The following is a 27659-nucleotide window of genomic DNA, read 5'->3' as shown; positions in this document are numbered from 1 at the left end:
ATTATGAATATATGTGTGATTACATAGGTCCTAGTGTTATCAGTTAATATAGTTGTTCTACTTTTATGGCCCACCCCCTGCCTTTCTGACGTTCACACATATTGGTCTCACAAGGCAGGATGGGTTTGTAAGACCAAGACGTGTGTGTCCAACAGCGACACCACAGGCTGCAAGAGGCATTGCAAGTTATACACATTTCCGCGAAAATATACACAATGACGCGCCAATTTTACACACAAGGCGGGAACTTCGGCGGGCTTGCAGTGTGGACCAGCCGGGACCAGCGAGTGGGATGAACTTCGAAAAGTAAGACTTTCATATTTTATACATATATGACTGTTCATATGTTCATATATGACTATTATTTTTCTTATTGCTGCTCTTATATTCTATCTTATCTCTTATCTCTTATCTTATTGCCAGCATTTAATGTTCATGCTGGTTGTTAGCCAACAGATTAAACTACACACTGTACAAATGCTTATTTAGTTTTTTTATTTCATAAAATGTGTGTAAGCTTTCACTGGATCCTCTGTCAGCTAGCTAAACAGCGGTAGCTTCTGAAAGAGTAAAATCCATTTTGGTTAGTGATGAAGAGACTGACGGTGTTATAGCAATATCAGGGATTGTCCTGCTTAGAAATATCTTTGCAGCTTATGTCTGTGTCTCCGTGTGAACGCGGATTTTTTTTTACCGTCAAAGGAAAATAATAAGCGTTAACATGATTGAGACAGAAATAGCGCTTCAAATCCTGTCTGTGTTTTTAAGCCGTTTAACAAGATGATCTTGAACGCAACGTTTGACTTCCAGTAGTTCCCTCTCCTGGCCTGAACACACTCCGCTGTGAAGCTAGGTTTGTGGGAGGGGGGCAATTTGTTTTTGTTTTTTTAAACAAACGCAGTGTCCATTTTGTGTCATGTAAGAACGTGTCTCCCGTTGTTTGCATCACGTCTGTTACAGCCGGACCGAAGCTCGTGTGTAAACGGCTTTAGCACTGCAGCTAGCTGGTAAGCTAATTTTGTCATCACAGTTACTCTCAGTCAGGTTTTCAACCATCATTCGGCGAAGCAATTAGCTAGCTTTTTGTTGCGGTTTGGCTGCTGACTTTCGGACGCTTTGTTGTAGATGGCTTTGCTCGGTAGCGGTTGCTGCAGAGTCTCCGCTTTCATTTGAGGGGTAGGTTGTGTTTGCATAAAATATTGTTGCTCAAATTATCGTTTATGAGCTGCTTCATGTAGCTAGTCAATTTAAACACCTTCAGACTGTAGGCTATATAGTTTATTTAAAAATCTCTTTCACAGCAGAAACACAGCAGCAATAACTCTGAATGGAGCTTTTTATTTTCCAAAACTCCCGAAAAGCCGAATTAAAATATCACCGAAGCACGTCAAGCTTGAGCTACCACCTACGAGCTAAGCATAGTAGTTCAGTTAACGTGATGCTAACGCTAGCATGCTACGTGCCGACCTGTGGATGAAACCAAATCCAAAGAAATGACTACAGCTAATGCTAAACGGGTGGCAACTAACTGCAGACCTGTCAGCATCGTAGAGGACTCTGGTCTTAAAGACGTACTACGGTTGACCTGTCTCGTTGCCGTGGAGGGGGACAGTAGTTTTCACAGATACACAGTCTGCAAGACACGGAGAAAGCAGCCACACTGAACAGCTGCAAAGTGCTGCAAACGCTGTCTCATTAACTGGTGATCACTGGACGTCAGTGAGGAATCAACATTATTTAGGAGTTACTAAACACTATATTGACTCTGGTAAGGATAAGGATTTTTTGTTTTTTAGTTAGGTACTTGGAGGAATTGTGCAATAATGACAGATTCACACATTTTTCTTTTGTTTACAGTAAATAAATAATTACAAATCTTAAAATCAAGTTCATAAAGTAACTTTCTTTGCATTCATTTGATTCCCAGTCAAGATACACTGGTAATAATTGCTTTCGATTGTTAATATGGACTTAAAAACTGTTCTGAAATAACAAACTTCAGCATCGTCTAGCTTAAGCTGTGTCGGTGCCTAGCATAATTACCTTTTTAGGCCACAGCTAAAATGAGTTCTAATAATGCTGTATATTTGTAAGGACTGACTTGACATGATATTTTGCAGTGAGGCGAGGCAGACTAGACCCCATTTGTGATGCACAACATCACATAAGACTGAAGAAGGAGAAAGCGTTGTGTGTCTGGAGATACATCGGCCCCATCAAAGGTAAGTTTTTGCTTTAAAGCCTATGTTGCAGGGTTTATTTTCTAATGAATTTGCGCAATTTGCTTGTTGGTAATAAACATTTAAACTGTTACCCAACAACATAAAATACAATAGATATCACAAAACGGAATAAAATACGAAAAGGTAGTACTATTTTACAGCGGTTTGCAATGATTCTCTTTTCCCCCACAATGCATTGCATTACGTCATGTTGGGGAGACGACACAAAAGCCCCGTCTCTGTTCACTGTCTATGGGCTCGGTCTGTGCCACTGGTCTCTGTTCACTGTCTATGGGCTCGGTCTGTGCCACTGGTCTCTGTTCACTGTCTATGGTCTCGGTCTGTGCCACTGGTCTCTGTTCACTGTCTATGGTCTCGGTCTGTGCCACTGGTCTCTGAGAATTATCGAGCTAATTTTTTTTATCGTAGGAGCGAAGCTTAACATGTCATTCAATAAAATGATGGTACAAAAGGAGCACTAACGCCACAGGTCTTATGTTGACAACGTGGACGCAGATATAGGAAACTCCGATGGCAGTTGTAATATTTACCTAGCCATCTAGGCTAACGCTGTTGCGCTAAGTTGATGCTTGCCATCCACGTAATGAATAAACACTAGGCAAATATATTGCATAAAAAAAACGATAATACCAAAAATTACAAAAACTGGCCTTTAACACTATTTGGAGACATTTTTAACAATGATATACATATGTTGAGTGCTTTATGTACCCATTAATCAACAGTGATGGTTAACCTGCCACATGGGCTTTAAACCCTGTGTGTACTTGCGTACTGTAAGTGCTTGATTTGAGATTCGGTGATGTCTGATGTCTTGTGTCTCAAAGCCCCCAAATCACAATAAGATGTAATGTTATTAATTTCCTTTTTTTCAGTTTTTGGTTAGTTTTAGGTCAGTTTTAGTAGTTTTTGGTCAATTGTGGTCATGTTTTGCACACAGCAGCCGTGTCTCCCACAGTCTTGCTCAAAGAGGTTTGTCAGTACACTGTGTCAGTGTAGATTCAAACACAGGAAGTGCTTTAAAATGACCTGAAACAATGCTAAATACTAGGGATGTCCCGATCAGGTTTTTTTTGCCCTCGAGTCAAAGTCCGAGTCATTTGATTTTGAGTATCTACCGATACCGAGTCCCGATCCGATACTTCTATAATAATTCAACTTCATAATACCTCCAGACCGCAGACATACTCGCGCTTTCCGCTTCAAGCTGCTTCCGTGTTCTACTTTGCCGGCATTTAACCAATAGCGTCTCTGCAACAAAGTGATGTCATGCCGCACGCGTTGCTGTTTCTGTGTGGAGTCAAAAGGGTCTAACTCTGGCCACCGCATAACTATAGATGTGTTAAAAAATAATGAGACTATATATACATATATATCCCAGTCCTTATCGGGAGGTAACTTCCGATTCCGATCGGGTCTGAAACCACGTGATCGGGCCCGATTTCCGATCACGTGATCGGATCTGGACATCCCTACTAAATACTGCTTCTGTATATGACTAAGATTCAGTATAGTGGTGTGTTCTTTGTGTTTGCATGATCATGGTGTTTGAGACCAGTGTTTGGCATATGAGGACAACAGTGAGACAGTGTGAACTAATACTTTAGTACAAAGACTTGTGTGTGTTTGTGTGTGGCCCAGTAATGGTTTATAAGGACAGAGTGAAGCATACAAGGTCATACAGTAAAATACAGTATGTCACATCACCGTTTTGCATGGTTTTAAATATTGGCTTATGACAAAGCAGTTTTAGGATCACATTTCACAATGTTTTCATCTAGTTATGCCTTTTTTCATCAAGGAAAAACAGTAAATATTGTTAATGTGTACAGTAATGTTGAGGTGATATTTGAGTGAGTTGGCAGATCTTATGAATTTCACCTTCTTTCCTCATGATTATAATATGTTATCATAATTTCAATTTTTCATCATATAATTTCACTTTTTTTATTACGCTCGTTTTCATTAACTGTTATTTATTTATTTATTTATTTATAGGAAGAGGTGTGTTGGCATTGGAGCCAATTCGTAAAGGCTCCCAAATCACAATAAGCTTGAATTTTATTAATTTCCTTTTTTTTCAGTTTTTGGTCAGTTTTTGGTCAGTTTTAGTAGTTTTTGGTCAATTGTGGTCAGGTTTTGCACACAGCAGCCGTGTCTCCCACAGTCTTGCTCAAAGAGGTTTGTCAGTACACTGTGTCAGTGTAGATTCAAACACAGGAAGTGCTTTAAAATGACCTGAAACAATGCTAAATACTAGGGATGTCCCGATCAGGTTTTTTTTGCCCTCGAGTCAAAGTCAGAGTCATTTGATTTTGAGTATCTACCGATACCGAGTCCCGATCCGATACTTCTATAATAATTCAACTTCATAATACCTCCAGACCGCAGACATACTCGCGCTTTCCGCTTCAAGCTGCTTCCGTGTTCTACTTTGCCGGCATTTAACCAATAGCGTCTCTGCAACAAAGTGATGTCATGCCGCACGCGTTGCTGTTTCTGTGTGGAGTCAAAAGGGTCTAACTCTGGGCCACCGCATAACTATAGATGTGTTTAAAAAATAATGAGACTATATATACATATATATCCCAGTCCTGATCGGGAGGTAACGTCCGATTCCGATCGAGTCTGAAACCACGTGATCGGGCCCGATTTCCAATCACGTGATCGGATCTGGACATCTCTACTAAATACTGCTTCTGTATATGACTAAGATTCAGTATAGTGTGTGTGTTCTTTGTGTTTGCATGATCATGGTGTTTGAGACCAGTGTTTGGCATATGAGGACAACAGTGAGACAGTGTGAACTAATACTTTAGTACAAAGACTTGTGTGTGTTTGTGTGTGGCCCAGTAATGGTTTATAAGGACAGAGTGAAGCATACAAGGTCATACAGTAAAATACAGTATGTCACATCACCGTTTTGCATGGTTTTAAATATTGGCTTATGAAAAAGCAGTTTTAGGATCAAATTTCACAATGTTTTCATCTAGTTATGCCTTTTTTCATCAGGGAAAAACAGTAAATATTGTGAATGTGTACAGTAATGTTGAGATGATATTTGAGTGAGTTGGCAGATCTTATGAATTTCACCTTCTTTCCTCATGATTGTAATTTTTTATCATAATTTAAATTTTCATTAATAATTTCACTTTTTTATTACGCTCGTTTTCATTAACTGTTATTTATTTATTTATTTATAGGAAGAGGTGTGTTGGCATTGGAGCCAATTCGTAAAGGCTCCTAAATCACAATAAGCTTGAATTTTATTAATTTCCTTCAGTTTTTGGTCAGTTTTTGCTCCGTTTTTGGTCAGTTTTAGTAGTTTTTGGTCAATTGTGGTCATGTTTTGCACACAGCAGCCGTGTCTCCCACAGTCTTGCTCAAAGAGGTTTGTCAGTACACTGTGTCAGTGTAGATTCAAACACAGGAAGTGCTTTAAAATGACCTGAAACAATGCTAAATACTAGGGATGTCCCGATCAGGTTTTTTTGCCCTCGAGTCCGAGTCATTTGATTTTGAGTATCTACTGATACCGAGTCCCGATCCGATACTTCTATAATAATTCAACTTCATAATACCTCCAGACCGCAGACATACTCGCGCTTTCCGCTTCAAGCTGCTTCCGTGTTCTACTTTGCCGGCATTTAACCAATAGCGTCTCTGCAACAAAGTGATGTCATGCCGCACGCGTTGCTGTTTCTGTGTGGAGTCAAAAGGGTCTAACTCTGGGCCACCGCATAACTATAGATGTGTTTAAAAAATAATGAGAATATATATACATATCCCAGTCCTTATCGGGAGGTAACGTCCGATTCCGATCGAGTCTGAAACCACGTGATCGGGCCCGATTTCCAATCACGTGATCGGATCTGGACATCCCTACTAAATACTGCTTTTGTATATGACTAAGATTCAGTATAGTGTGTGTGTTCTTTGTGTTTGCATGATCATGGTGTTTGAGACCAGTGTTTGGCATATGAGGACAACAGTGAGACAGTGTGAACTAATACTTTAGTACAAAGACTTGTGTGTGTTTGTGTGTGGCCCAGTAATGGTTTATAAGGACAGAGTGAAGCATACAAGGTCATACAGTAAAATACAGTATGTCACATCACCGTTTTGCATGGTTTTAAATATTGGCTTATGACAAAGCAGTTTTAGGATCAAATTTCACAATGTTTTCATCTAGTTATGCCTTTTTTCATCAGGGAAAAACAGTAAATATTGTGAATGTGTACAGTAATGTTGAGATGATATTTGAGTGAGTTGGCAGATCTTATGAATTTCACCTTCTTTCCTCATGATTGTAATTTTTTATCATAATTTAAATTTTCATTTAATAATTTCACTTTTTTATTACGCTCGTTTTCATTAACTGTTATTTATTTATTTATTTATAGGAAGAGGTGTGTTGGCATTGGAGCCAATTCGTAAAGGCTCCTAAATCACAATAAGCTTGAATTTTATTAATTTCCTTTTTTTTTTTTTTTTCAGTTTTTGGTCAGTTTTTGCTCCGTTTTTGGTCAGTTTTAGTAGTTTTTGGTCAATTGTGGTCATGTTTTGCACACAGCAGCCGTGTCTCCCACAGTCTTGCTCAAAGAGGTTTGTCAGTACACTGTGTCAGTGTAGATTCAAACACAGGAAGTGCTTTAAAATGACCTGAAACAATGCTAAATACTAGGGATGTCCCGATCAGGTTTTTTTTGCCCTCGAGTCCGAGTCATTTGATTTTGAGTATCTACTGATACCGAGTCCCGATCCGATACTTCTATAATAATTCAACTTCATAATACCTCCAGACCGCAGACATACTCGCGCTTTCCGCTTCAAGCTGCTTCCGTGTTCTACTTTGCCGGCATTTAACCAATAGCGTCTCTGCAACAAAGTGATGTCATGCCGCACGCGTTGCTGTTTCTGTGTGGAGTCAAAAGGGTCTAACTCTGGCCACCGCATAACTATAGATGTGTTAAAAAATAATGAGACTATATATACATATATATCCCAGTCCTTATCGGGAGGTAACTTCCGATTCCGATCGGGTCTGAAACCACGTGATCGGGCCCGATTTCCGATCACGTGATCGGATATGGACATCTCTACTAAATACTGCTTCTGTATATGACTAAGATTCAGTATAGTGTGTGTGTTCTTTGTGTTTGCATGATCATGGTGTTTGAGACCAGTGTTTGGCATATGAGGACAACAGTGAGACAGTGTGAACTAATACTTTAGTACAAAGACTTGTGTGTGTTTGTGTGTGGCCCAGTAATGGTTTATAAGGACAGAGTGAAGCATACAAGGTCATACAGTAAAATACAGTATGTCACATCACCGTTTTGCATGGTTTTAAATATTGGCTTATGACAAAGCAGTTTTAGGATCAAATTTCACAATGTTTTCATCTAGTTATGCCTTTTTTCATCAAGGAAAAACAGTAAATATTGTTAATGTGTACCGTAATGTTGAGGTGATATTTGAGTGAGTTGGCAGATCTTATGAATTTCACCTTCTTTCCTCATGATTATAATGTTATCATAATTTCAATTTTTCATCATATAATTTCACTTTTTTTATTACGCTCGTTTTCATTAACTGTTATTTATTTATTTATTTATTTATAGGAAGAGGTGTGTTGGCATTGGAGCCAATTCGTAAAGGCTCCCAAATCACAATAAGCTTGAATTTTATTAATTTCCTTTTTTTTCAGTTTTTGCTCCGTTTTTGGTCAGTTTTAGTAGTTTTTGGTCAATTGTGGTCATGTTTTGCACACAGCAGCCGTGTCTCCCACAGTCTTGCTCAAAGAGGTTTGTCAGTACACTGTGTCAGTGTAGATTCAAACACAGGAAGTGCTTTAAAATGACCTGAAACAATGCTAAATACTAGGGATGTCCCGATCAGGTTTTTTTTGCCCTCGAGTCCGAGTCATTTGATTTTGAGTATCTACTGATACCGAGTCCCGATCCGATACTTCTATAATAATTCAACTTCATAATACCTCCAGACCGCAGACATACTCGCGCTTTCCGCTTCAAGCTGCTTCCGTGTTCTACTTTGCCGGCATTTAACCAATAGCGTCTCTGCAACAAAGTGATGTCATGCCGCACGCGTTGCTGTTTCTGTGTGGAGTCAAAAGGGTCTAACTCTGGGCCACCGCATAACTATAGATGTGTTTAAAAATAATGAGACTATATATACATATATCCCAGTCCTTATCGGGAGGTAACTTCCGATTCCGATCGGGTCTGAAACCACGTGATCGGGCCCGATTTCCGATCACGTGATCGTATTTGGACATCCCTACTAAATACTGCTTCTGTATATGACTAAGATTCAGTATAGTGTGTGTGTTCTTTGTGTTTGCATGATCATGGTGTTTGAGACCAGTGTTTGGCATATGAGGACAACAGTGAGACAGTGTGAACTAATACTTTAGTACAAAGACTTGTGTGTGTTTGTGTGTGGCCCAGTAATGGTTTATAAGGACAGAGTGAAGCATACAAGGTCATACAGTAAAATACAGTATGTCACATCACCGTTTTGCATGGTTTTAAATATTGGCTTATGACAAAGCAGTTTTAGGATCAAATTTCACAATGTTTTCATCTAGTTATGCCTTTTTTCATCAAGGAAAAACAGTAAATATTGTGAATGTGTACAGTAATGTTGAGATGATATTTGAGTGAGTTGGCAGATCTTATGAATTTCACCTTCTTTCCTCATGATTGTAATTTGTTTATCATAATTTCAATTTTCATCAAATAATTTCACTTTTTTATTACGCTCGTTTTCATTAACTGTTATTTATTTATTTATTTATAGGAAGAGGTGTGTTGGCATTGGAGCCAATTCGTAAAGGCTCCTAAATCACAATAAGCTTGAATTTTATTAATTTCCTTTTTTTTTTTTTTTTTAGTTTTTGGTCAGTTTTTGCTTCGTTTTTGGTCAGTTTTAGTAGTTTTTGGTCAATTGTGGTCATGTTTTGCACACAGCAGCCGTGTCTCCCACAGTCTTGCTCAAAGAGGTTTGTCAGTACACTGTGTCAGTGTAGATTCAAACACAGGAAGTGCTTTAAAATGACCTGAAACAATGCTAAATACTAGGGATGTCCCGATCAGGTTTTTTTTGCCCTCGAGTCAGAGTCATTTGATTTTGAGTATCTACTGATACCGAGTCCCGATCCGATACTTCTATAATAATTCAACTTCATAATACCTCCAGACCGCAGACATACTCGCGCTTTCCGCTTCAAGCTGCTTCCGTGTTCTACTTTGCCGGCATTTAACCAATAGCGTCTCTGCAACAAAGTGATGTCATGCCGCACGCGTTGCTGTTTCTGTGTGGAGTCAAAAGGGTCTAACTCTGGGCCACCGCATAACTATAGATGTGTTTAAAAAATAATGAGACTATATATACATATATATCCCAGTCCTTATCGGGAGGTAACGTCCGATTCCGATCGAGTCTGAAACCACGTGATCGGGCCCGATTTCCAATCACGTGATCGGATATGGACATCTCTACTAAATACTGCTTCTGTATATGACTAAGATTCAGTATAGTGGTGTGTTCTTTGTGTTTGCATGATCATGGTGTTTGAGACCAGTGTTTGGCATATGAGGACAACAGTGAGACAGTGTGAACTAATACTTTAGTACAAAGACTTGTGTGTGTTTGTGTGTGGCCCAGTAATGGTTTATAAGGACAGAGTGAAGCATACAAGGTCATACAGTAAAATACAGTATGTCACATCACCGTTTTGCATGGTTTTAAATATTGGCTTATGAAAAAGCAGTTTTAGGATCAAATTTCACAATGTTTTCATCTAGTTATGCCTTTTTTCATCAGGGAAAAACAGTAAATATTGTGAATGTGTACAGTAATGTTGAGATGATATTTGAGTGAGTTGGCAGATCTTATGAATTTCACCTTCTTTCCTCATGATTGTATTTTTTATCATAATTTAAATTTTCATTTAATAATTTCACTTTTTTATTACGCTCGTTTTCATTAACTGTTATTTATTTATTTATTTATAGGAAGAGGTGTGTTGGCATTGGAGCCAATTCGTAAAGGCTCCTAAATCACAATAAGCTTGAATTTTATTAATTTCCTTTTTTTTTTTTTTTTCAGTTTTTGGTCAGTTTTTGCTCCGTTTTTGGTCAGTTTTAGTAGTTTTTGGTCAATTGTGGTCATGTTTTGCACACAGCAGCCGTGTCTCCCACAGTCTTGCTCAAAGAGGTTTGTCAGTACACTGTGTCAGTGTAGATTCAAACACAGGAAGTGCTTTAAAATGACCTGAAACAATGCTAAATACTAGGGATGTCCCGATCAGGTTTTTTTTGCCCTCGAGTCCGAGTCATTTGATTTTGAGTATCTACTGATACCGAGTCCCGATCCGATACTTCTATAATAATTCAACTTCATAATACCTCCAGACCGCAGACATACTCGCGCTTTCCGCTTCAAGCTGCTTCCGTGTTCTACTTTGCCGGCATTTAACCAATAGCGTCTCTGCAACAAAGTGATGTCATGCCGCACGCGTTGCTGTTTCTGTGTGGAGTCAAAAGGGTCTAACTCTGGGCCACCGCATAACTATAGATGTGTTTAAAAAATAATGAGAATATATATACATATCCCAGTCCTTATCGGGAGGTAACGTCCGATTCCGATCGAGTCTGAAACCACGTGATCGGGCCCGATTTCCAATCACGTGATCGGATCTGGACATCCCTACTAAATACTGCTTTTGTATATGACTAAGATTCAGTATAGTGTGTGTGTTCTTTGTGTTTGCATGATCATGGTGTTTGAGACCAGTGTTTGGCATATGAGGACAACAGTGAGACAGTGTGAACTAATACTTTAGTACAAAGACTTGTGTGTGTTTGTGTGTGGCCCAGTAATGGTTTATAAGGACAGAGTGAAGCATACAAGGTCATACAGTAAAATACAGTATGTCACATCACCGTTTTGCATGGTTTTAAATATTGGCTTATGACAAAGCAGTTTTAGGATCAAATTTCACAATGTTTTCATCTAGTTATGCCTTTTTTCATCAGGGAAAAAACAGTAAATATTGTGAATGTGTACAGTAATGTTGAGATGATATTTGAGTGAGTTGGCAGATCTTATGAATTTCACCTTCTTTCCTCATGATTGTAATTTTTTATCATAATTTAAATTTTCATTTAATAATTTCACTTTTTTATTACGCTCGTTTTCATTAACTGTTATTTATTTATTTATTTATAGGAAGAGGTGTGTTGGCATTGGAGCCAATTCGTAAAGGCTCCTAAATCACAATAAGCTTGAATTTTATTAATTTCCTTTTCAGTTTTTGGTCAGTTTTTGCTCCGTTTTTGGTCAGTTTTAGTAGTTTTTGGTCAATTGTGGTCATGTTTTGCACACAGCAGCCGTGTCTCCCACAGTCTTGCTCAAAGAGGTTTGTCAGTACACTGTGTCAGTGTAGATTCAAACACAGGAAGTGCTTTAAAATGACCTGAAACAATGCTAAATACTAGGGATGTCCCGATCAGGTTTTTTTTGCCCTCGAGTCCGAGTCATTTGATTTTGAGTATCTACTGATACCGAGTCCCGATCCGATACTTCTATAATAATTCAACTTCATAATACCTCCAGACCGCAGACATACTCGCGCTTTCCGCTTCAAGCTGCTTCCGTGTTCTACTTTGCCGGCATTTAACCAATAGCGTCTCTGCAACAAAGTGATGTCATGCCGCACGCGTTGCTGTTTCTGTGTGGAGTCAAAAGGGTCTAACTCTGGCCACCGCATAACTATAGATGTGTTAAAAAATAATGAGACTATATATACATATATATCCCAGTCCTTATCGGGAGGTAACTTCCGATTCCGATCGGGTCTGAAACCACGTGATCGGGCCCGATTTCCGATCACGTGATCGGATATGGACATCTCTACTAAATACTGCTTCTGTATATGACTAAGATTCAGTATAGTGTGTGTGTTCTTTGTGTTTGCATGATCATGGTGTTTGAGACCAGTGTTTGGCATATGAGGACAACAGTGAGACAGTGTGAACTAATACTTTAGTACAAAGACTTGTGTGTGTTTGTGTGTGGCCCAGTAATGGTTTATAAGGACAGAGTGAAGCATACAAGGTCATACAGTAAAATACAGTATGTCACATCACCGTTTTGCATGGTTTTAAATATTGGCTTATGAAAAAGCAGTTTTAGGATCAAATTTCACAATGTTTTCATCTAGTTATGCCTTTTTTCATCAGGGAAAAACAGTAAATATTGTGAATGTATACAGTAATGTTGAGATGATATTTGAGTGAGTTGGCAGATCTTATGAATTTCACCTTCTTTCCTCATGATTATAATGTTATCATAATTTCAATTTTTCATCATATAATTTCACTTTTTTTATTACGCTCGTTTTCATTAACTGTTATTTATTTATTTATTTATTTATAGGAAGAGGTGTGTTGGCATTGGAGCCAATTCGTAAAGGCTCCCAAATCACAATAAGCTTGAATTTTATTAATTTCCTTTTTTTTCAGTTTTTGGTCAGTTTTTGGTCAGTTTTAGTAGTTTTTGGTCAATTGTGGTCATGTTTTGCACACAGCAGCCGTGTCTCCCACAGTCTTGCTCAAAGAGGTTTGTCAGTACACTGTGTCAGTGTAGATTCAAACACAGGAAGTGCTTTAAAATGACCTGAAACAATGCTAAATACTAGGGATGTCCCGATCAGGTTTTTTTTGCCCTCGAGTCCGAGTCATTTGATTTTGAGTATCTACTGATACCGAGTCCCGATCCGATACTTCTATAATAATTCAACTTCATAATACCTCCAGACCGCAGACATACTCGCGCTTTCCGCTTCAAGCTGCTTCCGTGTTCTACTTTGCCGGCATTTAACCAATAGCGTCTCTGCAACAAAGTGATGTCATGCCGCACGCGTTGCTGTTTCTGTGTGGAGTCAAAAGGGTCTAACTCTGGGCCACCGCATAACTATAGATGTGTTTAAAAAATAATGAGAATATATATACATATCCCAGTCCTTATCGGGAGGTAACGTCCGATTCCGATCGAGTCTGAAACCACGTGATCGGGCCCGATTTCCAATCACGTGATCGGATCTGGACATCCCTACTAAATACTGCTTTTGTATATGACTAAGATTCAGTATAGTGTGTGTGTTCTTTGTGTTTGCATGATCATGGTGTTTGAGACCAGTGTTTGGCATATGAGGACAACAGTGAGACAGTGTGAACTAATACTTTAGTACAAAGACTTGTGTGTGTTTGTGTGTGGCCCAGTAATGGTTTATAAGGACAGAGTGAAGCATACAAGGTCATACAGTAAAATACAGTATGTCACATCACCGTTTTGCATGGTTTTAAATATTGGCTTATGACAAAGCAGTTTTAGGATCAAATTTCACAATGTTTTCATCTAGTTATGCCTTTTTTCATCAAGGAAAAACAGTAAATATTGTTAATGTGTACAGTAATGTTGAGGTGATATTTGAGTGAGTTGGCAGATCTTATGAATTTCACCTTTCCTCATGATTGTAATTTTTTTATCAGAATTTCAATTTTTCATCTAATTTCACTTTTTTTATTACGCTCATTTTCATTAACTGTTATTTATTTATTTATTTATTTATAGGAAGAGGTGTGTTTGCATTGGAGCCAATTCGTAAAGGCTCATTCATTTTGGAGTACAGAGGAGTTTTGAAGAAGACTGAGAAAACTGCAGCATGGAATGAGTATACATACATCTTCAAACATAAAGGAACGGAATATTGGTGAGTAAGCTGAATTGTAGGATTTTATTCTTGATCAATAGTCAGACCGCACATGACCCGTGTTTCCACTATGGGGCCGAATAGTGGCACTACGATGACCGGGACATCGAAACTTGTGACGTAGCGGATGGGCCCCCACTGACACACCAGTCAAGAGGGCCGAGTGAGGGGAAGTTCTTGTCAAGTTCCTGTCCCACTCCCCTTACCGCGTGGTAAGGGGCGAGAGTTTTGATGTCCGCGTAATCGTAATAGACAGTTTTTTGTACCCGCTTGTCGAACATCTTTTGTTGTTTTTAACTGTGTACTAGGCTAATGCTCCTCTTCTGCTAGGTTTTAAAAATGCCGCTTGATTTGTGCTTTCTGATAACGTCACATCCTGCTCTGTTTTCACCCAATCAGCGAGTAAACCTTAAGCCCCACCTGGGAGCTTTTCTGGGCCGATCTGAGTACCTACTCCGAGCCAGGAAACGCCCCTGAGGGAGAAGGCCCTATAATAGAGGACACAGCCCCAGCCCCGTATTTTGTCCCGGTTGGCCCCGTAGTGGAAACGGCCCTATTCCCTATGAAATTTCTGGGTGATAGAAATGCTTGCCAATCATTTTCTGGACCACAATTTTGTTAACATTTTTAGTAACTCATTCTTGTAACTCCTGTAGCATTGATGCTTCAAGTGAAGATGGGACACTTGGCAGACTCGTAAATGATGCTGAAAAGCCGAATGCGAAAATGAAAAAAATAGAGGTGGATGGTGTACCCAGTCTGTGTTTGTTTGCCATCGTTGACATTGAGGAAGGGCAAGAAATAACCTATGACTACGGAGGAGAAAACCTGCCATGGCGTTCTTGCCAAAGGCATCAAATATCCAAGGTAGAGTACAATTGACCAATTAAATCTATTTAAAGAAAAAAAAAGAGAATAGTATATAATAAGAAGACTGCAGCATCGCATAAGACATTTCTCTCTGTCTCCTCTCTGTCCTCTGTCCTCCTCTCTGTCTCCTCTCTCTGATAGGGATATAATATATATAATTTCTTGCGGGCCGGATATAATTGAAATGCGGGCCGGAAGTTTGATATGTCAGCTCAATGTCAAATTCAGTATTTCAGCAGCAGATGTTCTACATTGAAATAACTGCCATGTCTCCCTCTTTCATTCTCCTCTGGTTCTCCCTTGTTGCCTCTCCATCAGCCTATGGCTCCAACTACAGTCAAGAAAACTGTTCTCCACACAACAGTCGTCTCTCCATCTACAGGCCACACAACAGTGGTCTCTCCATCTACAGGCCACACAACAGTGGTCTCTCCATCTACAGGCCACACAACAGTGGTCTCTCCATCTACAGGCCACACAACAGTCGTCTCTCCATCTACAGGCCACACAACAGTGGTCTCTCCATCTACAGGCCACACAACAGTGGTCTCTCCATCTACAGGCCACATAACAGTCGTCTCTCCATCTACAAGTCACACACCAGTCGTCTCTCCATCTACAAGTCACACAACAGTGGTCTCTCCATCTACAGGCCACACAACGGTGGTCTCTCCATCTATAGGCCACACACCAGTCGTCTCTCCATCTACAGGCCACACAACGGTGGTCTCTCCATCTACAGGCCACACAACAGTCGTCTCTCCATCTACAAGTCACACACCAGTCGTCTCTCCATATACAAGTCACACACCAGTCGTCTCTCCATCTACAAGTCACACACCAGTCGTCTCTCCATCTACAAGTCACACACCAGTCGTCTCTCCATATACAAGTCACACACCAGTCGTCTCTCCATCTACAAGTCACACACCAGTTGTCTCTCCATCTACAGGCCACACACCATTCCTCTCCTCCACAGTGCTCCCTGAAGAGGTTTGTCAGTACATTTGTTGGTGTAGCTTTAAGTGCAGAAAGTGTTTTAACATGACCTGAAACATGACTTTCTGCTTCTGTATATGATTTAGACTTGGTATGGTTCCATATCCCTTGTTGTGTGTTTTGTGTGCTTATTCATGGTGTTTGGGCCAATTGGCCACAGTAGCATTAGATCTGAAAGTACCGTAAATGTCATAGGTACTGGAGATGTAATTCTTTCAGGACTGATGGGTTTTTCTTTCCTCTTCTCTATGGCTACCCGTAATCTACTCTTTTATGACTGATGTTTTGGTTATGGCTGTGTGACCTTTGTGTGTTTTAATTGTGGTTTTGCTTTATTATTTGACATGGAAATATGGTTGGATCACAGCAGCAAGCCAAGAGGCCAGGCAGTTGCAATGATGGTGAGAAATCTTTATATAAAACATAATAGAGGAGGGGTATACCAGGCAAAACCTTATTATACATTTTTTTTTTACCTCAACCTCAAACCAGATAAAGACTTGTGCCCCCCCTGTGATCTTTGCCGCCCCCCTGAGGGGTCCCCAGACCCCAGGTTGGGAACCACTGCTTTAAAATATGGAATATTTAAGATTTTCTTCCGGGGGAGCATGCCCCCGGACCCCCCTAGAGGGGTAATATCCTTCTCACCTTTTTCACCCCTGACCCGTTTTCATGCCTGATTATAAGTAATGACTCATTTGAGGGGGATACAATACAAGTTGATGTATGTGTGTGTGTGTGTGTGTCCTTCATTTACACAATCCAATTGTTTGTCATTTTCATTATAATCTATTTAAACTTTTGAAGAACAGAGGGGAAGGAAGAGAAGAAAGCAAGAGAATTCAGGAGGAATGAGGAAGAGAGATAAGGGTAAGAATTGGCATAGCCATTGTTTTCTTCTTTTTTTTCCCTTTCTCCTTGAACTTTTATCTTACTTTTCTTAGGATTTATTAGGTGGATTTTATTTATTTGCACTATGGACACTAGTGACTTTGTGTCTGCTCTGGCCTTACTACTGTTTTTCACGGTTATAGCCGCGTCTGGGGAGTCCGTGTACAGCCATGACGCTTTTGTTTACACCGGGGATCAGCTGTTGAGGCTGCTTAACACAGCAGTGCTGCCTCAAGACAGGCTCAATATCACCCCGGGATATCAATTAATAACATTGAAATTCACATTCAAATTAAACTAAAATTGAATAACAATAAAACACCAACATACCAGAGAAAAAAAACATTCTAAATAGTTTATAAATGTGGGGAATTATTTTTTTTTTTAAACCTGGTGATATGCTGATTGGACTGAGTTCTTGTCAGATCTAAGCTGCTCGTGTGTGTTTCTTTCCAGACTAATATCTTGAAGTAAAACCAGATGTGAGTTCACAGGATTTGAGCTGGCAATGCAAGACTAGGTTTCAGCCCCCTAGAGGAAGTTATCTAAGTAAAAAATTAAAATCCGTATTCACACGATAAATTTCAATATGTGTTTTTTTCTTTTAGATTGCAAGACACATCGTGTTATGAAAGAGAACTTGGGCTCATTTGAAAAATGCTCACTATGCCGTGGGCCATTTTCTTCATTGAAGTGGTGGGGGCTAAGATGTGAAGGTTTGTATAAAAATTCTAAGATCGACATGTTGCATTACACATGTACACTGTTTTTGCTTGTAGAAAGACATTTCTCATGGTAGACAAACTTACAGTTGTTTTCAAAATAATAGCAGTGTGTTTAAAAAAGTGAACAAAGCCTTAAAATCCTCATCATAGTTTTAAGATTCACACACATATTCTTTTCCAAATCAAGAAATGAAGGGAAAACCATGAACTTTGTTATTATTTTACAGAAAAGTGAAAAAAATCAGATATTAGGCTGTTCAAAATAATAGCAGTGTGGGGTTCAATGAGTGAGGCTATTGATTCTGTGAAAAAAACAGGTGGTCCACATTGCAGGATGAAGGCAGCAGATGTTGTACATGCTAGTTATAGTGCATTTCTGGAGAAAAGCCCAGAAGGGTATCAAACTTCTACAGTAGTACAAATATGGTCTGTACTCATAAAACGATGAATTGGAAAGTTTGTAAGTACACCAGGAGTTTATTAAAATAACACTTACCTGATGGTTTCTACTCTGCTGCTACTGCTGTAAACATTGTCAAAATCTCACACGATGCACTGAGGAAAAATAACTAGTGGTCTACTAGTAACACTTGGTGATCCCGCGAGATTTAGATGATGTTTACAGCCGTAGCAGCACAGTAGAGGCTGGGGTTTGGCGAGCTTCATCCCGAGACCCGAGCGAGGTGGCCAGGCACTGCCACACACCACAGATCCATCCCAGCGATGCTGTCTACCTGCTGTTCACGCTGTTGTGCAGCATCACAAGGAGGATCCATGGTGTTGAGTGGATGTGCCTGGCCACCTCACTCGTGTCTCTGCATGGAATGCGCCAAATTCCTCCAGTTTTCCCCGGCAGCAGCACTGACGAGCTGTACATGTCTTTGTAGGTGACAACATTAATGCTTACCTTAGTATTTTGTTGTTTTAACAGTTTGCACCACTGTCTGGCATACATACTGCTTTCACTCCAAAGACAAAAGACAAAAGACTTTGGTAAGTAGTTATTTTGGTAACCCTTTACTGGAAGCAGTATCCATAAGGTTTTCATGCCACCTACACCTACATAAGCACTAAGAACTGGCATAAACAGATATTTATTGAAATGCTTTTCCAAAAGTTTTAAAGTGTTAGTTCAAATAGTGTATTGTGTGTCATGGGTAATAGATTTGGTGTTAACAGTGAAGGTAACAAAATTCATTCTCAAATTGATGTCACCAAATAATTCTTTGACTGCGGTCATGGTAAAAGTTAATACCTGTGGCATATACGTTAATTAGGGACTCACACAGATATTGCTACCTCTATTTTGATTTTAAAACAAAACACAAATTAAATTTGAACTTTGAACACATCATAAAGGTGAAAAATCCTAGCAGTCCACTACACCAAATATGTAATGGCAGCATCAGCAGTGACTTGTCATTATGTGTTAAGCACAATGTTTCCAAAACTTTTTTATAGGAGTTATAGGATCAAATTTCACAAGGTTTTCATCATTGAGCAAAACGTAAATATGCTCAGAAGTTCTAGCCAAATATGTTCAGATTATATTTGATGTGTGTGAGTTGGTAGATCTTATGAATCACAGCTTTGAAGCCTGTTACCTGTTGAAGTGTTACATACCAACAGTGAATCAGTGATGTTCAATTTCTGGAAATTATAGTCATTGTCTCGTATCATCTATCAATGTTCTACATTGAAATAACTGCCATGTCTCCCTCTTTCATTCTCTTCTGGTTCTCTCTTTTTGCCTCTCCATCAGCCTATGGCTCCAACTACAGTCAAGAAAACTGTTCTCCACACAACAGTGGTCTCTCCATCTACAGGCCACACAACAGTCGTCTCTCCATCTACAAGTCACACACCATTCCTCTCCTCCACGGTGCTCCCTGAAGAGGTTTGTCAGTACATTTGTTGGTGTAGCTTCAAACACAGGAAATGCTTTAACATGACCTGAAATGATGCTCATTTTCTGCTTCTGTATATAGGGCTGGGCATCGTTCAAAATCTTTCGATCCGGTGCCAATTTTGATACCTCAGTTTCGATACCGGTTCCTAACGATACTTTTTTCGATACCATATGCTTTAAAATCTATTTCAACATCAACAAAAATCCATTAAACACAAAACTTTTATTTTCTACCTTAATTGTGAATCAAAACAGTTATCAAAATTAAAAAATTCTGGTAACACTGCTCACTCAGAGTAACTAATAAAACTGGTTGTGCTTTTAGATAGGGGTGTGCCAGTCAGATACTCTGGATTGGCATCAATCTGAACTTTAAAAATTAACAAAAAAGGAGAAACCTTTTTGCCACAACATGAACGTATTATAAATAATAAACAAATTACATTGTGTACAGGCTAATATTGAACTAACTAAAGTACAAAGGAATGTAAACAACAAAGACTTTTTAGGTCAAACTGCATAATGACACAAACCTTTACCAATAAACTTGGTGACTGCCCTGTTGTCTACATTGAACTAATGAAGAACTAACTTAAGTGCAAAGGAATGGAATTGAATTGCCTTGTTGCTGAAAGGTGCTGTAGAAATAAAGGTGCCTTGCCTTACAACCTCAACCTATCAGTCAGTCATCAGGGCACAGAAACCACCGTTGTGCCTGCTTGTCTCAGAGGAAATGTAAAACAACAGCACAGCAACCGCTTTCGGCTCGCCATTAATATATCACAGCAAACGCTGTCTGCGTGAAGTTTTGAAAAACTGTAACCACATTTGAAACTGCTTTATCGGCATCGCCGTGACTCTGTGACTTCAATAAAACTGCAGAGCCGATGTAGTTTGCACCGTTCGCACCTCTGCTTGCGCGTGTGTGTGTCGGTCGGAGCTCCGCTCTCTGTCAGTATGCAGAGAGGACAGATAAGCTTGCGCTTACGCGCTCAGATGCTTTTGGAACCGAAATTTGGCAACAAAAGAAATAATTTTTCGATACTTTTTTCCGGTGCCATAAAAGTATCGACGTTCGGTGCCCAGCCCTATTTGTATATGACTTATGATTTGGTATGGTCCTATAACCCTTGTGTGTTTTGTGTGTATGCCTGCTCATAGTGTTTGAGGCCATTGTTTGATATATGAGGACAGTAGTGAGAAGCAACACTTTAGAACAAAGCGTGTGTGTGTTTTTGTTACGGCTGTTCGATAAATCGATTATACATTGTAATTAAATTTTTTTTAGTTATGATGATGTTGATAAAATGAAATTGCTAAATCGAGATTTTCTCTTCAACTACTTGAGCAACCGCTTAATTACTTCAGCGACTGACACCCGCTAACATATCTACCGGCTTGTTTACACTTGACTTCAATTCATTGTTATTAAATTGAACGTCGTCATACTTTTACTTATGTACTGCTGTTTAACATGAGGTGGACAACACGGCTCCATCTGCTCCGCTAACGTCTCCCCCCTCCTACTCATAGTTGTAGTATGTTTACAATCACAACTATCTATCTGTCTATCTCATCTAAAATAACAGGAGAGGAGAGGTGTGGAGTTTGACACTCTCTGACATGTTACAATATGTTACTGCAACCTCCTAACAGTGTCTTCCAGTCTGGAAACAACATTTCAAAATAAAAGCCAGCGAACAAACAGAAAAAAAAAGTGAACCAGCAGAGTATGAGCATAATTAATTAGCTGTGTGCTCAGCAGTTACAATCGCTGCTATAGTCCACACGGGGGCATTTCTACAAGATTTGTGGTCCCTAGACTGCTGCCACTTCCACACTCAGTATTTTGACCGCTTTGAGCAACTTATGTGACATAATTTCTTTGTCTTTTGTTGTTCAAATTATGATAAAATAATCAAAATTGATTTTTTAAAAATATTTTTAGGCCACATCAAACAGTCCTAGTTTGTGTGTGTGTGTGTATGTGTGTGGGCTCAGTAGTGGTTTATAAAAGCACAATGAGAAGCATATGAGGTCCAGTTGCTTGTTGATTGTCATGTAGTGCTTATTGCAGGTGTTATGTATGCCTTACGTTTTCTTTTCTTTTCCTTGTATTTTAATCAGAATGAAAGTGACTTCAGTGAAGAGGAGGCATCAGATGATGTATGTGATCCAGACTACGTTCCAGGCTCAGAAAGTGACACAGAAGATGAGGAACCAATAAACAGCTTGGCGAACTCAACATTCCAGGTTGCTGAAGAATCACTAATGGATACCTCTATGAACTGTAATGTCACAGATGACACCCTTGACACTGGACAATATTGCACCAACACAGTACCTTCAACCAGCGTTGTAAGAGCAGGACAAAATTTCTGCTTCATTTGCAAGGATTTTCATTTCAAAATAGCGCGGCATTTCAAAACTCACATAAAAGAGAATTCTGATATAGCATATGCACTTAGTCTCCCAGCAGGCTCAGCAACTAGGAAGAACCTCCTAGAGAATCTTCGCAACAGGGGAAACTTCGAGTATAACAGAGATGTGCTGAAAAAAGGAAGTGGTCAGCTTAAAGTGAAGCGCAGAGCAAAGAAGGTTGAATGTAAAAAATATGAATATTGTATCCATTGTAAGGGTATGTTTTTGCGACCAGAGCTATGGAGACATATGAAAAGGTGCTCCTCCAAACCAGAGGAAGAGGATCGTCAAGGAAGAAAAAGGGTGCTTGGCCTAGCATCTGCAATCCAGTCAGAATGTTCAAGCCCAGTTAATGATGGGGTGCTTAAAATGTTAAGCCGTATGCATGACGATGACATTGCAAGTGTTATTCGTAATGACTTCTGCCTTCTTCGGTATGCTGACACCCTTTTCAGAAAACATGGACATGACCCTTCAAAACATGACTACATCCGCCAAAAAATCCGTCAGCTGGGAAGATTCCTGCAAACCATCCGCAAAAGGTCTTCAATCCTAACCTTAGAGGATGCCATAAAACCAGGAAATTTCATGGAAGTAATTGAAGCAGTGAAAGAAACAGCAGGATTTGATAGAGAAAAGAACTGTTACAAAACTCCAAGCCTTGCACTTAAAATTGGACACTCACTGTTGAAAGTGAGTGACATCATTCATTGTCATGCTCTTATGGCTGGAGATGACAACTTGATTAAATCCTCAAAAGCTTTTCAGAAGCTTTATACTGCAAAGTGGTCGGAGTACATATCCCACTGTGCCTTAAGCACCATTAGTGACTTGAAATATAACAAACCAGCCAAATTACCGCTCACTGATGATGTGACAAAATTGAACAAGCATCTTGACAAAACTGCTGAATCAGCAACTGCTGCATTGAAGGAGGAGACAACAGTGCAGAACTATTCCAGCCTTGCAAAAGCTGCACTGACCAAGATTGTCCTCTTCAATAGAAGACGTGTTGGGGAGGTCTCAAAGATAAAACTGAGGAATTTTCTGGAAAGAAACAAAGAAACAAACACCCTTGATGAATTGGGGCTGTCAGAGTATGAAAAGAAACTCTGCAACTATTTTGAGCGTGTTGAACTGAAAGGAAAAAGGGAGCGAAAGGTAGCAGTGCTGCTGACACCTGAGATGGTAAATGCACTCAACATTATGATTGAGAAGAGGAAGGAATGTGGTGTCCCAGACCAAAATGAATACTTGTTTGCTGTACCAAATTGTCTGACTTACTACAGAGGACATCAGTGTCTCCGACAGCTCGCGGATGAGTGTGGTGCCAAGAGGCCAGAGTACCTACGATCAACTCAACTGCGCAAAGACATAGCGACCACATCACAAATCCTGAACTTGAAGAGCAACGAACTAGATCAGCTTGCTGATTTTATGGGGCACGATATATCAGTACATAGACAGTTCTACCGTCTGTCAGAGCCTACCATACAGAGTGCAAAAATTTCCAAGTTGCTCCTTGCACTGGAAAAGGGAAGGATGCGTGAGCTTAAAGGAAAATCTCTTGACGAAATTGAAGGTATTTAAATTCTTATGTTCTTTATGTAAAATGTAGACTTTAAGGGGTTATATTATGTATTTACAGAAATCTTGATTTTACAGGATCTTCATGGGTAACATTTTACAGAGGACTTCACTGGAGTTTTATAGACCGTGCCTTTGTGAATCTTGTAGTTTCATAGTAATTAATTAACCTATCAAGTAAATACTTGAGTAAATACGTAACTTTGCTGTCACACTCATGTAGGTCATTCAGGTGCCGTCCATTTCTTTTGTTCAGCTTTGAGATGATTCCACACCTTCATCAGTGTCCAACTGTCTTGAGTTAATTGGTTTGGTTCAGATTTTCAATGAACACACCTGTCTAAATAAGGCCTTACAGCTCATAGTGCATATCAGAACAAAAATGAGATCCATGAGGTCAAAAGAGCTGAAGAAGAGCTGTAGCAAGACACAGATCTGGACAAGGCTAGAAAAAAAATCTGCTGCAGTTATTGTTTCTAAGAGCTCAGTGGTCTCCATAATTCTGATACGGAAGATGTTTGAGTCAACCAGGACTCTTCCTACAGCTGACCGTCCAGACAAACTGAACAGCTGGGGAGCAGAGCCTTGGTGAGAGAGGTAAGAACCCAAAGATCACTGACTGAGTTCCAGAGATCCTGTGTGGAGATGGAGAAAGTTTCAGACCACATGAAAGGCGGGATAGGATTTTCAAAAACACACCTGAAGGACTCCCAGGCTGTGAGTAACTCTGTGCAGCGTTTTTATTCGTCTTTCACTGAGGAGAAGCTTTCATTGGTCAACTCAGCCATAGAGCCCAGTTTTGGTGCAGAGCTGCAGCAGTGGTTGTCAGCCTGGAACTTTCTCCATCTCTACACAGGATCTCTGGAGCTCAGTCAGTCATCTTTAGGTTCTTAGTTACCTCTCTCACCAAGGTTCTTCTCCCCCAACTGTTCAGTTTGGCTGGATGGCCAGTCCTGGTTGACCTGAACTTCTTCCATAACAAAATTTTGGAGACCACTAAGCTCTTAGAAACAATAAATGCAGCAGCTTTTTTTTCTAGCCTTGTCCATATCTGTGCCTTTCTACAACTCTGTCTCTGAGCTCTTGGGGCAGTTCTTTTGACCTCATGGATCTCATTTTTGCTCTGATATGCACTATGAGCTGTAAGGTCTTATTTAGACAGGAATTTAACACAGCAGACATGAAGTTGTAAGACATCCTCACCCTCAGTGTCGTGCATCAACAGTGACTTTTCCCCCACTGCGTCCAGTGAGCAGAGTTCTGTCCTGGTTTTGGCGTTGAAGTAGGTAATTCCAGCTAGTTTGCTGGGGTCACAAAGGTAAAGCGTTTTGCTTCACAAAACAATGTGTTCAAAAGAGTAACACATTTGCATCACAAAACCAGTGTCCTGAAAAGAGTCAGACCTCACAACTTCGTCAGATGGAGTTATAACAGGCAGAGAGACAGAGGAGAGACAGAGAAGCTAAGTGAGGATGTCTTACAACTTCATGTCAAAAAACCCGAACTACCTGAACGGTCTGAATACTTTCCTTACCCACTGTAGTTCTGGGAAAGATAACACAAGTAAACAGGAACTGTGATGTTTCTGGATAGAAAGCACTGTAACACTCTTTCCTCACCTGATTTCATTATATATGTATATTTATATTATGGCACTGACACTACACTGATAAAATGCGGTGCGTCTGCATCCAGTACATTTTCAAAATAATAGCCCTGTGCAGACATCCTGATCGTATTTCACATCCGCCCATCAACATGAGCCTATGTCATAAATGGGTGAAACAGGTCAGATTTTTTTTTTTTTTTTACATGGTTGAGATCAGATGAGAAATGTAATTGTTGTAGTGCTTTCTGTCCAGAAAACTCCAGCTTCACTGTTTATGTGTGTTTCTTTACAGGCCAGTCTTGCTTGGTCCAATGTGGCGCTGACATTAATGTACAATCCACTGGACAACACAGCATCTATGAGTCTATATGTTGGACAGGCAGTATGTAAAATATAGCAGTATAAAGCAGTATAGGATGTGTGGGCACTGATTGAATTTATTATTTCATCATGGTGAATGAAATGGTGATGTATTGGTGGGAGGTATTCCAGAAAGTGTGTTCAATGAAAACTGACTTGATCCAGAAACGAAGATCACTTTCATTCTGAGTCAGTTACCAAAGTAACATTGACATAACGCTCCGACATTTAGATATTACACGTGGAGTTCTAAGATCTAAAATCTATTCATTGTCTGTTGTTATAACACTGGGACACTGATGTATGATGTAACGTTTTTAATTTGTTTTATAACCAAATTAAAGTACTTTCCCATTATTTGTCCAGATTTCACAGATGATGATGATGAAGATGAGAGTGAGGAGGAACAAACCAGCAACGAGGTAGATTGTCCTCATGAACTGAACGGTATGTATTTTGAATGTGATCTAGCATGTTGGTACACATAGCACATACTACCGGAAACTAGCTCGAGACACTCCATATGATTAATTTATTACCTATTCCATCATTTCATTTTTTAATCCTGTGTAGATCCTGGCCACTTTACAACAATGGTCGCGTTTTCCGGATTCGATCGTGCTTAAGGACTTAAGAACCCTCTTAAGCCCGAGAGCCCCCACCGGCTTAAGGCAGTTAAACAAGCATGAATATAGTCATATGACACATGTTTTGTTTCCTATTCCTATTTCCTTCTTAGTGAAAGATCTTAAGCTAAGAGCGACTCTGGGAAACACGGCCAATGTCTTGAAGTGTCAAGGCAGAATCATATACAACCTGTGTGTTAATGGTCCGATTCAAGTGTGATCTGATAAGAGAAACGGATTGTTTCAGACAGAGGCTGATTAGAGTTCAATGTAAAATGTACAGTATAATAAAAATAATGTTGTTTTGGAACATTGAAGCATATCAATCTATTTTAGCAGACACCAAGAATAAACGATCAGTGGAAATGGCCATGACATATCCTCTTTAAAGGCTGCAGATAAATGTGAAACAGACATCTAAAGACACATTTTTGACTGAAAATCACTAGAACCCTGAAAGTGTTCTTGGATCAGGATATGAGGTTTCAATACAATTTAAACCTGTCTGATCTGTTTCTGCTTTCATAGAGCTAACTGATGTTGGAAATTAGTGTTTATTGAACCTGCTCTCTGGGCCAGGTTTCTTGTCCTCAATAATGTCGGAACATATTTACAGTAAAAATAACCAACTGTAAATAATGTTCAATATATTGCATTACAAAATTGAACAACAGATACTATTTAATAAAATGCATCTACTATGCTCTCCTCTTACATTTTTCAGACATGGACACTCCTGAAGCAGAGAGACTCCTTCCTGTACATAATGGTATGATCAAGTTGAATTTTAATATGCATCATGTTTATAATATCCAGTGCGTAACCTTCGGGAGTTTCTAGGCCTATAGAGAAAGTCAATATTCATCAGATCAACATGCAAGGACAGAGAGGGACAAACACAGAGAGAGAGAAGTGGGGTTTGTATGTTCAATTTGCACATGAAAAAAATCTGAATGGAAACGCTGGAAATTTGAAAAAAAAAATTGAAATATCGCTAGAAAGTTTTACAGTGGGAGTAGGTGGAAAAGTCAACATTGATAAATGAAATATGCAACCTTTTGCGGTGGAAATAGTTTTACGGATTACAGATGTACGCATACAGGAAATACGTCATCATTTATTACAATTAGTAAACAGCTGGCACAGCCACTCTCACAAAACTCCCATTAATTGTCATGGTTAGTCATTGTTAATATCCGGATGAAAGATGTAGTCAGCCATACTAACAATTATTTATTTCATCTTGTTTGTTTTCAGTACGCAAAGGAAAAACACGGAGACCATGGACCAAAGCAGAGGAAAATGCTGTGCTGAGACATTTCAAGTCTCACATTATTAAAGGCCATTTGGCGTCAAACAAGGAGTGTTTGGTTTGCAAAGAATGTGAACAGCCAGCACTGAAAAATAGAACATGCCAAAACATTAGAGACTTTGTGAGAAACAAGGGGCTGACTTTTAAGCGCCAAAACTGTTATCCACAGCCAGAGTTAAATAAATAGGGTAAATGATGAATGAATGAATAACTTGTTGAACTCGTCAACATGTTTTCATGCAATTATTGCTTTTTAAATCTAAATTTATTTGTGTATTTCTATTTTTCTTTTATTGGCGCATATACG

At 39.5% G+C, this 27659-nt stretch overlaps 2 protein-coding genes across 7 annotated transcripts in view; both read left to right on the top strand.

Annotated features, from left to right (window-relative positions):
- On the top strand, nt 1-26943 carry LOC116059981. The gene is made up of 14 exons (XM_035996332.1): nt 1-306; nt 2121-2222; nt 13905-14043; nt 14700-14910; nt 15232-15295; nt 15866-15906; nt 16280-16313; nt 16711-16782; nt 17412-17519; nt 18460-18521; nt 19291-19425; nt 21565-23440; nt 25781-25861; nt 26765-26943. Coding segments are annotated over exons 1-14 (3042 nt in total). The 5' UTR covers nt 1-305; the 3' UTR covers nt 26881-26943.
- Nucleotides 1-27659, top strand: part of c20h12orf56 (chromosome 20 C12orf56 homolog) — a 53975-nt gene that overhangs the window by 10663 nt on the left and 15653 nt on the right. The gene's annotated exons all lie outside the window — the stretch shown is intronic.

Source organism: Sander lucioperca, chromosome 20, assembly GCF_008315115.2.
Source record: "Sander lucioperca isolate FBNREF2018 chromosome 20, SLUC_FBN_1.2, whole genome shotgun sequence".
In the NCBI taxonomy this organism is placed as follows: Eukaryota; Metazoa; Chordata; class Actinopteri; order Perciformes; family Percidae; genus Sander; species Sander lucioperca.
Note: the sequence above shows the minus strand (reverse complement) of the source record. Positions and strands in the feature narration are given on the sequence as shown.